Source organism: Panthera tigris, chromosome C1, assembly GCF_018350195.1.
Source record: "Panthera tigris isolate Pti1 chromosome C1, P.tigris_Pti1_mat1.1, whole genome shotgun sequence".
NCBI lineage: Eukaryota > Metazoa > Chordata > Mammalia > Carnivora > Felidae > Panthera > Panthera tigris.
Window position 1 is genome coordinate 189,079,226 of NC_056667.1, and position 17,350 is coordinate 189,096,575.

At 37.2% G+C, this 17,350-nt stretch overlaps 1 protein-coding gene across 1 annotated transcript in view; it reads left to right on the forward strand.

The window, feature by feature from the left end:
- PARD3B (par-3 family cell polarity regulator beta) overlaps positions 1–17,350 on the forward strand; it is a 1,003,697-nt gene that overhangs the window by 459,909 nt on the left and 526,438 nt on the right. The window contains exon 4 of the mRNA XM_042995147.1: positions 8,720–8,829. Within this exon, the coding sequence (XP_042851081.1) occupies positions 8,720–8,829 (110 nt within the window). The remainder of the gene's footprint in view (positions 1–8,719; positions 8,830–17,350) is intronic.

Genomic DNA, 17,350 nt, shown 5'->3' on the forward strand with positions numbered 1-17,350 from the left:
CCTTCTGATGCGGGTACAAAAAGAAGTTATTTCTATATGTCACCTGACCCTCTACCTTAGTGTCATGATGCTGGGTGAACCATCACAGTGAGTCACAGGATTCTACATACGTTGCCCACCAGGAAGACTGCTAATAACTATATACAATGTTGTCTGTGAACCATACAAATATAGTCCATTGTATTCAAACAAAATATATCCCCAACTAATATTCCCCTTATCTGGGTCCCAGAAATGCCCTTGGCCACCTAGGTTTACCCAACAGGAGGAGTCTTTAGAGTTGAAAGAGATAGAATTAACCCATTGCAATTCAACTATTTTACTTATGTAAAGTTTACAAAATCCTATAATCTTGTGATCGTGTGGCTTAGGCTCCTCCGGGGGTCTTGTGCAGGACCCTGAAGTTACACTTCATTAGCTCCACAGCAAATCTGTGTCTGGTATTCCAAAAAAGTAGAAGTAGACTTAAAGACTGGACAGGATTACAACTGATTACAGTGTTAGAGGATAATAATGTAGAGGGTAGAATCAGCATGAACACTGAGTTTGCAGGGCATTTTTAGGCAATGGCAGATGGTCCTATTTGGCATGTGCCTCATGGCAAAAAATATGGTACAAGATGCAGTCAGATGGGTAGGTTGGGGGAAACCATGAGGTACCTGAATGCCACAACAAGAAATTAGAGGGGATATGCATAGGTCACATTTCTTCCTTCTACCTCTAAGATTTCGGAGCCTTTATTTGGCTTTATTAGTTCAGATATATTTGTTTGTGTTTGCTAATGTTTTGTTGCTTTTTTAGTGTACACCTTTCAAAAATCAGGACATTTGCTTGTGCATGAACTCCTCTGTAGCTTGTCTTTGTTTTGTTTTTTAATATTTTAAATTTGACTCTAGCCTAAAATGGCCACTTTTGTATTTCTTTCATGCACATCAGGGAAACACATACAGTGAGTTTTATCCCTTTATTGCTTGCCATCATTCTTAATATAACACTTGGGACCTCGGGCATGTCTAGCACATGGCATTAACTGATTTTCAACAGCATGAGTACTTCGATGCTATGAAGTACTTTAAACAATATAAAACATTCTAAATTTATATGTATCAACTGTCCAAAACATGAAACATGTAATATAAGAAAAAGCATGTATCTTCAAGAATATAGCAATAATATACTTTGAGTTGAAGGCATAACCATGTTCAGAGAAAAGTATGATTTCCAAAAAAAGGTCAGTTTAAACCCCCCCTCACTTGTTTTTACACCACTAGCACTCCAATTTAAGCAGCTTTGCAAATACTGAAAGTTATTTTATCATGTATGTGCCTGTTCATATCGATGGTGTAGCTGGTGACTATTCTGTGCATTACTTGCATTTATCCTTTTGTGTTTACAATGGGCATGGCTTTTGCAATCCACAATGAAAGAAAAATGATACTGTTAGTCAACTTGAACTTCTTTGCCCCTTTTATGGCAATACTGGGAGTTACTTTCCTAAAGCGGTGATATTTAAGACTAAAATATTTGGACAGCTACAAGTCTGCTAGAATTTGACTTGGTTTCTCTCATGTGGTTTTTCCATCATGGTGTCTGAAAGCATGTCACAGCTGCCACATTCATCACAATCCAAAACTGGTCAAGCACTCCTGTAGCGAAAGTGGTCTCTTCTCGGCCCTTTGCCGTAAATTGTGCCCCTATTGATATCATTACCAGATTTTTTTAATGGATCTCCAGATTTCAGTACAATGGAGTTTGGTAGGTATCAGTTGAAAAGCCTTATCTAACACCCATAACATCCTTACAAAACAACAAAAAAATCTAGTTGTCTCCTTTACAAATGATGTACTATTTTCACTCATCTTTTCTTCTTTTTTTTTTTTTTTATTTATTGAAGTATTGACAGGATTAATCGGAAGCAAATACTGACAAGGCAGTTTTGTCATCTGCAAGAGAGATCATGCACTCCGGAAGGGGTACTTGTGTGCCTTGGCTAGTGGGTCAAGTGTCTTGCCAGACATGCCCATGTGACCATAGCTTAATTTTTGCCTTCTCGCCCCTCCTCCCCACAACCCTTTCCTTTTACCTGTGTCTCTCTATCCAAATCTTTCTTTCTGCTGACCTCTTTAGATGAAAGGAATGCCCCCTGCATTGAAGAGCTGTCATTCCCCTTATTTTCACACACCTCCTCACATAGAAGATGTGACCCCACAATAGAAAAGTGTCAAGTGAATAAAACTGGAGTAGAAATCAAGTCCAAAAGACTTAAGAGCTTAATTTCTCTTGACTTCAATTTTCTAATTGGCTATATAAATCATAGAACTATCTCTTTGTAGATCTGCAACAGGATTTTGGTGTAGCCGATCCAACTTGCTTACTTAGCTGATGGGGAAAGAGGTTGGACTCTGGGGTAGAGAAGCTTCCTGGAAGTTATGCCATGCCAGGGCCACCTCTAGAAGACAGATCTCCTGAACCCCCGTCTCTCTTCACCATATCTCAGGAGAACATATCCATATTTTAACGTCAAAATGATTCACTTAATGTCAAATTCATTCAATGAGTGTTGAAGTACAGGATAATTGAAAGGCATTCTTCTAGGTGCTGACTAGTATAAACTCTATTAAGGAAATGTACTATATGAAACCAAGACATGGCTTATGCATACTATTAATATTATTAATATACTATTAATATTAATTACTAGGGAAAATGTGTCTTTTCCTATTTATCGCTTTTTAAGTTTATAAGATTTTTAACCATTTGCAATTCATTTTTATCACCGAAGTGAAATATTTACCAATTTAGGTATATTTCTATAGCATTTTCCCCTTCCTATTTATCTTGTTGTCCTCAGTGTTCACTAGCGTTGGCTAGATAGCATGTTTTCTTTCTTTAAACTGTCTGTTTTGGTGATTTGATAATTCAGTAGCACAGAAGTGATCCCTTAGAGCAAAGGAAAATTGAATTTCTAAAAATCCCAGGTTTTAACCCCTTCTCTGAACATAACAGTTTATCATGTAAACTCCTATTCCTTTCTCCATTCTCCCACTCGACCTTCCCTCTGGGTTCGCCTCTGTGGCTTTGTTAACCACTTGTCATTCTAGATACCCTTTCTTTCTGAAGATTCTGTGAGAACATAGAATTCTGTTTTTCTCATTGTTTTACATGTGATGTCACTGATACACCTGTCCTGATCCTTCCTCTTTTGATTACCTCATCCTTATCTCTGCTCCCTTCTTCTGGAAGCCAATATGATTTCTAATATGAACTCATCCTTATGAATGCCCAACTAAACATCTATTGTCTTGTTTCTCATGTGTTTCAAGACATCTTGTATTAAAAACAAATCCATCTAACCCTCAGTGGGCTAAAGCTAAGATTTGGGGCTCCAACCCATGAAACATGAGATCATGACTTGAACCAAAGTTGGATGCTTAACCAACTGAGACACCCAGGTGCCCCTAAGTTTGTAAGATTTTAACCATTTGCAATTCATTTTTATGAGCGCATGCATGAGATGGGGAGAGGGCAGAGGGAGAGAGAGAGAGGGAATCTTAAGCAGGCTCCATGTTTGGCACGGAGCCCTACGCGGGGCCCAATCCCACAAACTGCAAGATCATGACTTGAGCTGAAATCAAGAGTTGGATGCTTAACCAAATGAGCCACCCAGGTGTCCCAAGGCCACCAACTTCTTATAGAACGCCTGCTGGCACGTTACCTGGGACTGGGACCCCCTAGAGCTCTAGGTATCAATTGCCCTACAATGAATGGCACCAATATTAATGACAAGCTAGCCTTTTGGTTTTGCTCAGGGGACTCATTAACCATTTTTAGATAAATTTCTACACCATACAATTTAGAACATGTGCCTTTCTGATGTTTGAAATGGGATTCATGTTTAAAGTCCTTGTTTTTTGTTTGTTTTTCCTCTGCCCATTGAGGCATCATGTGGATGATTCTTCTGGACTTTGGTTTCAGTCTCTATAACTGTCTATATTTCTAAGATGTCTTTGAAAATCTCCAGGACAGAATTTTATGTATAACATATTATCTGTCATTGAAGTCAATTCCATCCCAGACACATCCTCTAAGTGTAGAAAAAAATCCATCGAGGATGTGTGTGTGTGTGTGTGTGTGTGTGTGTGTGTGTGTGTCTGTCTGTGTGTGTCTCTGTGTGTTATTATAACAGGGACAGAAACTTCTGGAGATAACTTGTGTTGGCCTTTATATCTTGCATGATTCATTAATGTACCAATTTGATCCTTTTAACTAGTTGCTGCACCTTTTAGCCCTCTTTTTTTCCCCCCCAAATGGATTAGATGGTCCTCCTCTGGGCTCCTTTATTTACATTTATAGGGGGACATCGGGCAGGTAACTGTACCCCTTTGAATCCTAGTTTTACTGTCATTAAAATGGTGACTGCTTGAGCAGTGGGAGGAGACGTGCCATCACTCATAGACACCCAGGAACTGACTCCAGTGCTGGTTGCCTCAAGGCCTGGAGAACCTGAGGAGTCTAGCCATCTTCTTACAAGCAAGAGCGGTGAGTGTGGGAGTAAGTTCAGCCTGAGTGGAATGAAAGCCCTGGATATGCATGGTCAGTGCCCCAGAAAGGATTTTAGACTTTCCTGATGTGGCAAGGCCCTATCTTCAAGGACAGGGTCACCAGGAGCTACACACTTGATCAGGAACTCTTCTGCTTTGAGGGTTACTTGCTTCTCTTTGGCTCTCTGTGACTTTCGTTAAGTTTCTGTGCCTCTGCCTAAATAAAGTGGGGCCCGGTCTAGTCTACAGTGTGCATGCTCATGGGTATGGGTTCGGTAACCCACATGTGACCCCACTGGAACACTGCACTGATACGCACGTGTGTGTAAATTGTTCTTTGTCCTCGCAGCCTCTTTTTAAAAATAAACCCTAAGTAAGCACCCTGACTATTCATCTTAATATCGGCCACTCCATGTAGAGCTCCTGATGCGTAATGAGGCCTCAAATATTTAACTATGTGGAAAAACATAATGCAATTGTATAAGATTTTATGCTTTACAGTACAAAACATTTCTTATTTTTGGGCTTTGCAGTCAATGGCTTTTAAACTGGTATATCCAAGGAATACTGCTGTTCTCTTAAGCTGAACTGAGGGCTTTTGCCTCTAAAATCTAAGAGTAAGAGTCCTTTATCAGTTAACTAAAAACTATCAATGAATAATGGGTTATTGTTTTTTTTTTTTCCATTTCTGAACTCCTTTCCCACAACATCATGTTTTTTTCTTAAAAGCTTTGATTTCTATAGTAAGTCTATACCTGGCTCAGCACAGAATTATGTTTTATTATTTTAATTTACATATAATTTCATGAAAACTGACTTTCAGGTGTTCAATTTTTTGAGCAGATAGCACTGTTCATAACAATAGCAAGTGCTGTTATCTCCTTTTTATTGGGAGGAAGGGGATTTCCTGCCTAAAAATTGCAGACCGCACAGTACCATGTCCCATGCCTGCCTGCCTTTTTTTTCAGCCTCCCATCAATTCTGTGATCTGTTTTTATCACCAGGCTTTAAATGATGAGCTTGTGTCATCAAGCAGCCCAATGTCACAGATCCAGGAAAGGTGAAGCCCAGTTTTTTTGTCTTCAAAACCCATGGTCTTCTCCACTGCATAGACACATGATAGTTCTTAGAGTCTGACCTTCGCTGTTAGGTTATAAGCTCCTTTGACGCAGAGATTACATTTTATTTACTTCTTCCCTCACACAGAAAATTCTATAAAACTGGATGTGGTTGTCTCCTTTTCATTCCGGGTAGCCATGCCTGCAAGGTGGGCCTTCTATCCAAGGTTCTCCCCACATCATCTCCAGGACTTGAAAGTACTCATCTTCTTTTCTATACTAGGATGTGTCTGTCTTTGTCTCTAAGTTGTGGCTCAGTCTGTTCTTGGAAGTCATCCTCAAATGAGGCTTGGCAATGAAAAAGAAACAAATACTAAATTTGTGTTAAAATTTTGTTTTAAAATTGGTTTTAAAATGAATTTTCAGTTGCCAAGGGAAGGGTTGTTTAAAACTCTCTGAGGTAACAGTTCATATTTAAATATGCTCTGTATTAATTCCTTTACAAAATGATTTATACTTGGTATTAACACATTAAGGCAGCCAAAGAAAAACTAGAAGGTGACTCACCAGAAGGCATTCAAGTATCTGATCCAGAAAAAGTAGAGAACAAAAGAACTTACTCCTGATAAGTTGAGAGTACGTTTAAGATCTAGCCATGTTAGTTATTGTTTTTGTTGGGGTTTTTTGTTTTGTTTTGTTTTGTTTTGTTGGTTAATGTCCCAAAGAGTGGGTACGCTGGTACGACACTGAACTATCTTGTTCTGGGAGACACCATGTGATATTATGGCCTACTGATTGAATGCACAAACTCAAATTCATATTGTTATAGAATTATGTCTTAAATAATTTAACATTTTCTTATTAAAATAGCAGGCATTGATGGAAAGCAGAGTCACAACTATGCCTTATAGCTGCATGAAAATTATCTAGTGTGGCTTTAAGAAAAATATATTTATTACCCCAAAATATAATAGGTCTTGCTGTCCTGTCTCTCTTTTTCTCCCTCTCTCCCTTTCTCTCTCTCTCACACTCTCTCTGTCTCTCTCTGTCTCTGTTTCTCTCTCTCTCTCTCTCTCTCTCTCACACACACACACACACACACACACACACACACACACACATTCTATATATATTCATATACATGTGTATGACTCAGCTAGAAAAATAGTGCAGCTGTCAATCACTAAAATTTCCATTTCTCTGTCTATAAATCAACTTATTTTTGGATCTTGGTGTCCCATGCTGGTTTTACTTGCTTTTGACTTATTTTTAATCCAGTCTGAGATTGTTGGCATGCAGTGTCCTGGTGTGGATTAAATGTTTAGAAACAAACTGGAGTTTCGTGGAGTTTTCCCCATTCTCTTTTAATTTTAAGGATATGGGTTGCTTCTGAAGATATCACATTTAGAATGATTTGTTCATTTTATGTTAATGGTAATTCAGATCAGCTGAATCGGGAAAAATAAATACTGGTACAGGACTGGAACTCTATTGTCTTGAGATTTTATGATACTTTCTCTTCCACTTATTTTCCTTTAATGTTTCATTCAAGCACAGTTGCCACCCGTACAACTATTGCTGTGTCACTTGCTTAAAAAATTTGTAGATGGATGTGGAGGAATTAGGGAATAATTCAGTTAAATGTTTACCAATAAAAAAGAAATAATGGAACATAAAGTTGAACTTTATAAACATTTTGGATAGTGTTTCATTCTAAATAGCTTGTTAATTTCTTATTATAAAAGAAGTTTAAAAAAAAAAAAAACAGCAAGGATGAGGTGCCTGGGTGGCTCGGTCAGTTGAGCGTCTGACTTCGGCTCAGGTCATGATCTCATGGCTTGTGAGTTCAAGCCCCACGTCGGGCTCTGTGCTGAAAGCTCAGAGCCTGGATCCTGCTGCAGATTCTCTGTCTCCCTCTCTCCATGCCCCTCCCCTACTTACACTCTGTCCCTCTCTCTCTCAAAATAAATAAACATTAAAAGCTTTTTAATTAAAAAAAAAAAAAGCAAGGATAAAAGGAACCTGAACAAGATGGAAGGTGTTAGCGTCTATATTTTGTACACAGGATAAAAATGTTGGAACACATACAAAAATCAGATTTGTAAATAACTTCGAAATGGATTCACCTTTTGTAACCACACCATCTAAAATGGAATATGAAAAATGTTATTTTAAACAGCCAGAGCTTGAGAGACTTGGGGAATATTTTTCAGAATATTGATAAATGGAGAATTGCATTTCTACTGCTTTCTACTTTTTTCCCCAAAGCATGCAAATAAAAAGTTAATTTTTATATGAGAGCAATTTTTAGACCACAAAAGATTTTTTTTTGAGAGTTTCCTCCATAGTGGCCAATTTTGTATGAAACAAATTATTTTAGGCCTAATTGCAGGCAGACTAGTTAGGCCGCTAGCTCTGTTAAGGTTGAATTTCACTTGAACTTTCTAATAGTATGATCTTTTCACAGAATTTAATAACTGGCTCAAATATTTAATAGTGGAAGCTTTCATTAAATTAAAAAGAAATCAAGATATATTTTTAGAAGAAGTAACTTATTTTCCTTATCAGTTTTATCTACTTTAGGAGAAAAGGAAGAGAATGGAGCCAATCTCTTTGTATACTTAAATAGACATTAATGCTATAACCCCAGCAAATAATTTATTTCAGTGTATTTCATCATTCAAAAGATTTGGGAAGCACCAAATTGCAGGGATAACTATACTTCTAGCTCTACTGAATAACAAATTGCACTGACTATGTGAATCTCTTCACTTGTCTGCTGGATAATCATTCTTTTTAATACTCAGATATATTCTCTAGATCTGTTTCAGATTGCACACGGTCAACTTCTGCACTGCCTAATAGTTTTTGGTTAAGTACAATGGCTTGTTTTGAAATGCAAGTGAGGAAAGATGAGAGTTGAAAGATTTTCTTTCCATGTGTCAGTCTATAAATAGATGACAAAAGATCATTAAATGGATTAATTTACAAGCATCCTTAGAAATAGAATGTTTTTACATAAAAGCATGTTGTAAACCTTTTTAATTAAATTGCATTGTACCATGCACTCTCTTCTCCCCAGGGTTCTGTTGACCTCTCACCTCTTATTTTGTCCTACAGGCACTCCACTGCTGGTGAGGAGAAGCAGTGACCCAGCGCCAGGCCCACCTGCTGATGCCCAGCCGAGTGCTTCACAATCCAGTGGCCAGAGTCTGAAACCTGTTACTCTAGTAGGTATCCTGGAGTTTGCATTTCTAATGAAAGATCAAAGTGCCTTACCCATAGACTAACTAGGACTTTGGAGTCTTAAGAAGTTGATCATTAGAGATCTTTCAATGGGAAATATATAAATATATATATATACATATATATCTATACACATATATATGTATGTGTATAGATATATATGTGTATAGATATATGTGTATATATATGTGTGTATATATATGTGTATATATATGTATATATATGTGTATATATATACATATATATGTGTATATGTGTATACATATATATGTGTACACATATATATACATATATATGTGTACACATATATATACATATATATGTGTATATATGTGTATATATACATATATGTGTGTGTGTGTGTGTATATATAGTGTTAGTAATAGGTAGTATGAGCTATCATTAGAATATAAATTCTAGTGATAGCTATTATTTACAAAATAGTAATTATGTGCCAAGGACTCTTTTAAGTGCTTTACCCTAAGTCATTTAAACTTCCACATCATGGTGTGTACAATTTTTTGTCTCCATCTTACTGATAATGAAATTGAGGCAGAAGAAGGTTTAGTAATTAATCTAAAGTCACAGCGTGTAAGTAGAGGAGCCAAGAATTTAACCCAGGTGATTTGGCTCCAAAGGTCATACTCTTAACCAGCATGCTACTCTGTTGAATTTCCCTCTTCCTGCTTTGTAACACCCAAGGATATAGTTTATATATTTTCAGTGTTAATGCAGTGCTTTGTGAAGTCATGCCGTGGTGGCTGGTCATGTAGTTTCAAGATACCAATATCATGTATATGTGGTACCAGTACTGGGTTTCTAGAACTCAGCATTCAAAATTAAAGAAAAATAAAATTATATACCAGAAGTGCTTATAACAAGACATGCTTAACAGCTGAAAGGTTAAATGGAGAATCGTTTCCTGAAGAGACAATGTCCTCCTTTTATATGGTACTGATGGATCTTTCTGATAAATCCTGAGTCACTTTGAGGATTTGTAACTGTGGCCCATTCTTTGAAATAGCCTGGGGTTTAGATTTTGGTTAATGGCTATCTGTTACTGCAAAAGGTGGTCTTCAATAACATAGTCATATTAAAAAGTTTCCTAAAATCAAGGCTCTTCTCCATATTAAGTCTCACTGTGGACAGTGCCTTAAGAAAAAAAGCAGTGTTTTCAAGGTACAGAAGGATGCTGAATTAGCTACCCAGGTTCTCCCAGTCTGGTGTAAAATGTTTTTATCAAGAACCAGTACCATGAGTGCTAAGAACCAGTACATGAGGTAGGAGTCACTATGCCAAACCATTGAGTATTTACTAATAAGTTTATGGCAGTATTTTGGCATAGTTCTTTTTGTAAACAAGGAAGCAAGTGTTCTGAAAATGTTTTAGATGTAATGTTTTCCCCACCAAACTTTTAAGGAAACATATTTAATGGAACATGACTTTAATAGAAATCAGGTATATGTGTTCTACTTAATGGTGAGTATAAACAGAACCAATATGTGGTGTGTGTGTGTGTGTGTGTGTGTGTGTGTGTGTTTAACACATTGATCGAGACCGTGTTAAGCCCAAGCATATTGGATTGGAGGAAGGGAAGCTATATAATGAGAAAAGTTACAGTTTACTGCTTATTTTTACAATGTCAGTATACCCCCAAATTAGACTGTATCTGATTGTGTTGCCATCATTCACATGCAGAAAATCACCAGTATTTTGTTCAGTGTTTTTTTTTTCACTTACGCTCTGTGTTTAGACCAAGTAAAGATATTTAATATTGCTTTCTTACAGGAAATGAAGACTATTATGTTTCTGATATATTCCATATTCTTACCAAACTGTGATACCATTGAGTTCTAAGTTGAGGTATTTAGTGAGGGAGTATTATTATTACTAGCAAAGATGCAAATCCTAATTCAAGAAGAAAGACTGGTGCCCCAAATCCTTTTCCCTAACCGTATACAAGTTACCAAGCAGTGGCTGAGTCTGCATGTATCAACAGTAAAAAGGAAAACACATCTCTTCCTTTTCTGAGTGTTCTCTTTGACTGATGAAGTGCAGACCTGAGACCCAAAGAATAGAGTCTGGTCCTTGGCTTGCCACAGAATACTGCTGCATCACACACAGCCTTCACTTTCTTCAACTGTAAAATAATGTCCAAGAAAACGTTAAGCCCTCACAGTCCAAGGTACAGACATACGCCTTGTTTATCTTTCTGTTTCTAGTGTCAAATACCTGGAGGGTTCTCAGTGTACATGTGTGTTGGACTTTGGAATGTGAGACGCATATTAGTCTGGGAAAAGCTCTAGAATTTCTCAGCAATTTACCCACCTTTTCTAATACGAGCATTCTCTCTGTTCTCCAAAAGAGATCTACCAGGTAAAGGTTTGTCTGTTCCAAAGTCTAGTTCACCCCAGGCAAGAAACAGTTAACTGCCCTACTGTGCAGAACAAGCAAAGTTAGTAAAGGAAGACATTTAGGTGTGTCTATTCTTACCTAGAAGAAAAAGGCATGTGTGTGAATGTATTATAATTCCGTTCATTTATTTCTGAGTATCCTGACTCATGGACTGTTGAGACCTGCATTGTCCAATATTATAGCCACTGGCCACGTGTGGTTATTGAGCACTAGAAATGTAATTTGATTGTAACATGTATAATGAGTTCCAAAGAAAGAAATATAAAAAAGAGTGGGGCACCTGGGCGGCTCAGTCGATTGAGTGTCTAACTCTTGATTTCAGGTCAGGTCATGATCTCATGGTTCATGAGATCAAGCCCCGTCTTGGACTCTGCACTGACAGTGTGGAGCCTGCTTGGGGTTCTCTCTCTCCCTCTCTCTCTGCCCCTCCCCCACTTGTTCTCCCCCCCCCCACTTTATCTCTCTCTCTCTCTCTCTCTCTCTCTCTGAAAATAAACTTAAAAAGAAATATAAAAAATAGAATATAAAAGATCTTGCTAATAATTTTAATATTAACTATACATTGATATAATATTATGGTATATTGGTTTGAGTTAAATACATTATCAAAATTTATTTTCACCTGTTTCATTTTAAAGCATGGCTACTAGGAAGTTTAAAACTAGATCTCTGGTTCACATTCTGTTTCCATTGGACAGAGCAGCTCCAGACAGAAGTAAAATTGGATATAGCATTAATGAAATGGTTTGAGGCCCTTGGGAGAAGTTCTTTGAGTCACACATCATCTCTGGGGTAACAGTATGATTAGGTTTGCCTGGAGCAGTCCTTGTTCTGGCATAATTATTAATAGTGTCCCCACTAACTCTCAGAGGTGTCCATGTATGGATGATAAATTATGTGGCACCCTACATATAGCCCCATAGTCACTTTTATTGTTTGCTCAGTGATAAGAGGAAAGCCTTTCCAGGAAACCATGGGAACACAACCACAACTCTTACATCAGAGCACACTGCAGAGAGGGGTGTTTGTGGCAAGCGCCTGAGCCCAGGGAGTGAAGAATTAGAGACTGCAGATTCTTTCCTATCTCTCAAATTCCATAGTTCTACAACTTCAGCTGTACCATACTTGATGCCTAGGATTTAATAAGTGATGATGAATATGGGGAGTATGTGATAATACAGCCTTGGTGCAACTAACATGAAAAATAATTACTTAAAAAGGTCTGTGCGATTGCATTGCATTTCAGTATCCAAAGGGAAAAAAAAATCAAAATTTCCATCTCTTAACCAGAGTGTTCACATGTAAGTAATTCACAGATGGCAGAGCCCCAAGTGGGTTATGTTCAATCATTCCCAAGAAATGAAACTTACTTATAACCCACAGCTTAAAAAGCTGTAAGGATGAATATTTGACACATTTGATTATGTTGAAATATTGCCTTTAAAACCACAGTTGATGACTGTTATTTTTACTTGCACTTCATTAGGCTTACTATAGCGGGAAGAACTTTCTTTGATGCCCAGAGATACATGTTTGTGAAAAGTTGGAAAAGTTGCCCTTATTTTCTGACTGGTTAAATATTACAAATTGGTTATTTAAGACGTGCACTCTCAGAGAAGGTGACATTTTAAAAAGCTTTTGAGTTAGAAAAATCAGATCCTCTGCAAGACTCAAATTTTGTGTAGTGAAAAGCCACCAAGTCTCACTATTGGTTACTTAGGGTACCACCAGCTAAACAGCATGGAAACTTGTTCTCTTTCTTTCTCTTTTCATAAACCCATCAGTTAATCAGAATAGTATAATTATTAATGTGCAAATTGTAATGACTGTTTATCTTTCAAAGCAATAGAAAATCCAATTCTACTGACTGCTTTTGAATTAAAGAAAGAGAATCCTGGAGGCAAGAAGTAATAGCGGGAGTCTGCGTATGGGATATCTTACCTCTCTTGCCTTGATTGTAACCTGGTGTTCTTGGCTTAAGGGCATGCCATAAAACCAGGTTCTTGAAATTGATGTTCCTGAATTTGTGGGTGGAAGAGAACTCTAAAACAGATGTGATTTTTTTCTTAATATCCGGTTAACTACTATGGTTGTTTTGTGTTTTAATGACTGTTTATAGTTTCACATTTAACCCCTAAAGCAAAATGATCCTGCAGGGCGAGTAAATTAAAAAGTGGATTCCTGAAAATTATAATGCTGTGGCTGTTCTCGGATAGTAAATGACTTTGTTTGTTCTAAAACTGTTACTTGTCTTGCATCACCAAAATAAATTAAGAAAATATTGGTCTGTCTTTTAAAAGTTTGTATCCATAATATATACGTTTTATTTTTTTTAAATAACATGGCAATATTGAGGTTATTAAATTGGGAGTCCATGATGAGCTTCAGAGGGTCTGTTAACTCTGGAGTTTTATTCTTTCACCCATTGCACATGCATGTGTGTTTCGTGAAAAAGACTCTATCACTCTTTTTTTTTTTTTTGAGACTATAACCAAATGTTAAAAGGAAAAAAAATAATCAAGAACTACTTGTTTGCAGATTTACGATGAAATCACGTGAGAAAACCATCAATTCTCAGAATATGATGAATGATAGAGATTAAGAAGTGGAGTGGGAATTACCACCTCCCCAATATTAAATAATTAAGGCTGTTTCATGTTATTATCACCTTTCCTATCCAACACATAGGATGTAAATTCAAGATAGGTTTTTGAATTGCTGCAGTGAGAGGTCAGCAATAACTCTTCAGCGAGTAACAACACAATTCTAAGCAAGAGTAAGATCGGAAGTAAAAGGAAGACACCCTGGGGAGAGGTGTTTCCAGTGGCCCTGTGTATATAGAGATGAGATGGTTCTTTGGAGTTTTTGGTATTTTATCAGCAAAGATAGTGGCAGGTAGCTTCAAGAGAGAGGAAATATTTCCAGGGAATAGGAGCATTCTGTTTGTGTTTTGCAGATAGTCCAATGGAGTATTGACGTGAGAGATTTTCCTTTGTGCAATCACATATGTTGAAATCATCATCAATGCTGATTCTGGTTTAAATGCTTTCACCTCCATGGAAGAAAGCATTGAAATATTACAGAGAAATTCAAGTGGCTTAAATTTCAGGATTAAAATTATCAATTGTCAGTGAGAGATGGCAGAGAACTTTTGACTGTAGGTCTCTGACTGTCAAAACCCGAAACAGAAACTTAATAATTTTGAATGACCAAATCATGTTTTTCTATTCATTAGATATGCAATTAAGCAGCTATAGAAACAGTGAAATAAAGTAATTTTTGTAGGCACTGATGTAGATTGGAAGGAAGCCTCTATCCATTGTCTTCCAATGAGGAGAGATGGATATTGATGAGCAAAAGGGTGGGAGAAATAGCATGTAATATATAATTGCGTTATTTAGAGATACTGAAACCTACAAAAGGTTTTTCTTTTTTTCCCCCCTTCCTGACACAGTGATTTAATAATAGTCCTGGTGTTTGTAACTCCAGCTGTTCACGCTGTGCGCTGATAAGACCAAAGCTTGGAGACACATTGCACCGATGGTTTTCATATGGCCTTGTTTTTAAGAGATAAAGCTGCCATCCAATATTTCATGGGGCCCAATGTTTACTTAGTTTGGCAAGTTTAGGCAGATTAATTTCTGAAGCAGTCATGTTTATAAGATTTGAGTTCCAGGTGGGGAAAATCCAGAAACCTAATTTATTCTGCAATAGAATTTTTCACCAAATCTTGCAGAGGTTGGTGAAAAAAAAAATTGGATTGGCTGAATGTCTGTACTGTGACTAATAAAGGAACCTGGGAAATGTGATCCCTGTTTAGGGGTATGCTGCCTAATCATTCTTCTTCGGTCTAGTCCAGAATCGAAAAGTCTAAAAGACGTATAGCTATTCAGAAGTTTCAGATATTAAAGAAATAACCATGACATGTCGTCTTTTGCTGTTTAGATTGATCTGCACATAATGAAAATTGAATGAATTTTGCTTTCATGTCAACATAAATTAATGAATCCCTTAGATGTCCAAGACCTCTGCTCTGTGCCATCTGGAAAGCATAAGACATGGTTCCTGTCCTCAGGAAACTTACAAACTGGTCATGATGACCAACCAGATCTAAAGCAATTAAGCAACGCTCGCAATCTGCGAGCAAGTACCAAATGATCAAATAATACATTTTAAGGATCAGAATTAGTGCCCTTTGCCTTTAGTCTGCACTGTGCTCACCTCCCAAGCCCCTAGAGGGAATTCCCATCTCTACTGGCTCTTATCTCACCCAAATATAACCACTTGTTTACATGTCTGCTACAAGGCTGAGCTCCTCAGAGGCCTGAGTCAGTGTGTTCATTTTTGTATTCAAGCCTCGACACCTGACACATAAATATATCACCAGATGATTAAAGCTGTTACTTCTGAGACGGACAGAATGAATTCAACAACTTTTAACACCTCTCGTAAAGATGTGCGTCCTTGTGTGTCTATATTTATAGATATGAACGAATACGTGAATTGTAATGTGAAAATTGTGAAATTATTTGTTCAACATATTGTTTTACTCCCTAAATAAGTTTAGTTGAGAATTTCTGTTTGGGGACAATGTGTTACCTGTGTTGACAAGGGGAGAGAGATGCTTAAACACAAATTCCCCTCTTGGAATTAAAATACGTATTGACCCAGCAGTTTGGGTCAGTGGTTTCAATTGTGAGAACCGCTTCATTTCTTTACACTTCCAGCAGTGATTTCACATAGTAATTGGCTCTCAGAAAGAACAGAAATTATAAGAAGAGAAAAAAACCTGATAATTCTAGGCACGGATATAATAAAGCCTAACTTTGCGCCCTTGATGTATGAACAGAGAATAGAAATTAATATGCACGCAGTGGAGTCAATTATCTGAGCTCTGCATCTCTGTCAACAAAACTGTGAGTTCTAGAATCAAGAAGTTCATGATCTTGGCAGTCATAGCTTTGTAATTTTCTAATAACTGTGTTCAAAGAATTTAGAAAATCCTTGATTAGACTAGAAATGTCTGGACAGCATCCCTCTCGTACGCCCACCACATCTGCGGATTTCCCCTTCGAAATGTTCCTCCTATTCCATCTTCTTTAAGAGGTTCTTCTGGTTTCAAGTGATTTGGAAGAAAAGAGAAAAAAAACCTGATGTGAATTAATTCAAGACTATGGGAACTTTTACAAGGTGTTTCTTAGCAAAAACACTAATGAATATCTTGTGTTAGCAGTATGGGCAGATGTAATTTCACAGTGTTGCTTAAAATTTGGCACAGATGATGTTTAGAGTAGCTTTAGTCTAATGGTCAAGATCCTGTAGTCTGATTGCAGCAATGACTTGGTGACCCTAAGAAAATTATTTAAATTGTGGATGATTTCCTCAAATTTCACGTAACTAAAAGGAAATAATAAATAGAAATCCTATATGAACTTCTGTTGTTCTTAGGAATGAAGATCAGCACCTTTAGGGTTCCAGATGTAAATTAACTTTGTTGGTATGAATGCAACTTTAAATCTCCTTTTAACGTCTCAGTATTTATAATTGTTCATGGAAAGAGGTTGTATTTCCATCCAAAACACCAAAATTTATTTTTATTGCTCATGGTAATAATATTAAGGGGTGTGTGTGTGTTTAAGAGGCCAAATACACAGAAAAAGGCAGCAGCATAAAAACACACACCCATACCTGTGCACACCTAAATTCTGTAGAAGAGAGCACAACTTAAATCTCAAGGTTAAAGTACAAGTAGATCATGTTGCTCTCAAATGAAAGCTCAAAGGTATAGACCACGTCCTCTCTATGTTCTGATCTGTGTGGGCTTTCCATGTTGCAGACGTTACTGAAAATTGATGGCACGGAAGGAAAGGGTTAATGGGGGTTTATCTTGGGAAGATGTAAAATGATGGGTATTGCGAGGAAAGGATTTTTTTTTTCCTTGAGCGTGGCGTGATTCTTAGAAATCTCTTCTGATGGGGGATTTCTTTTTTCTCACAACAGAAACTCTTCTGAAGTACAAGTTTCATTTTGGTTTTTCCTTTCAAACTTTAGTCACAGAATGACACTGTACAGACATTTAAAAGACTTCGT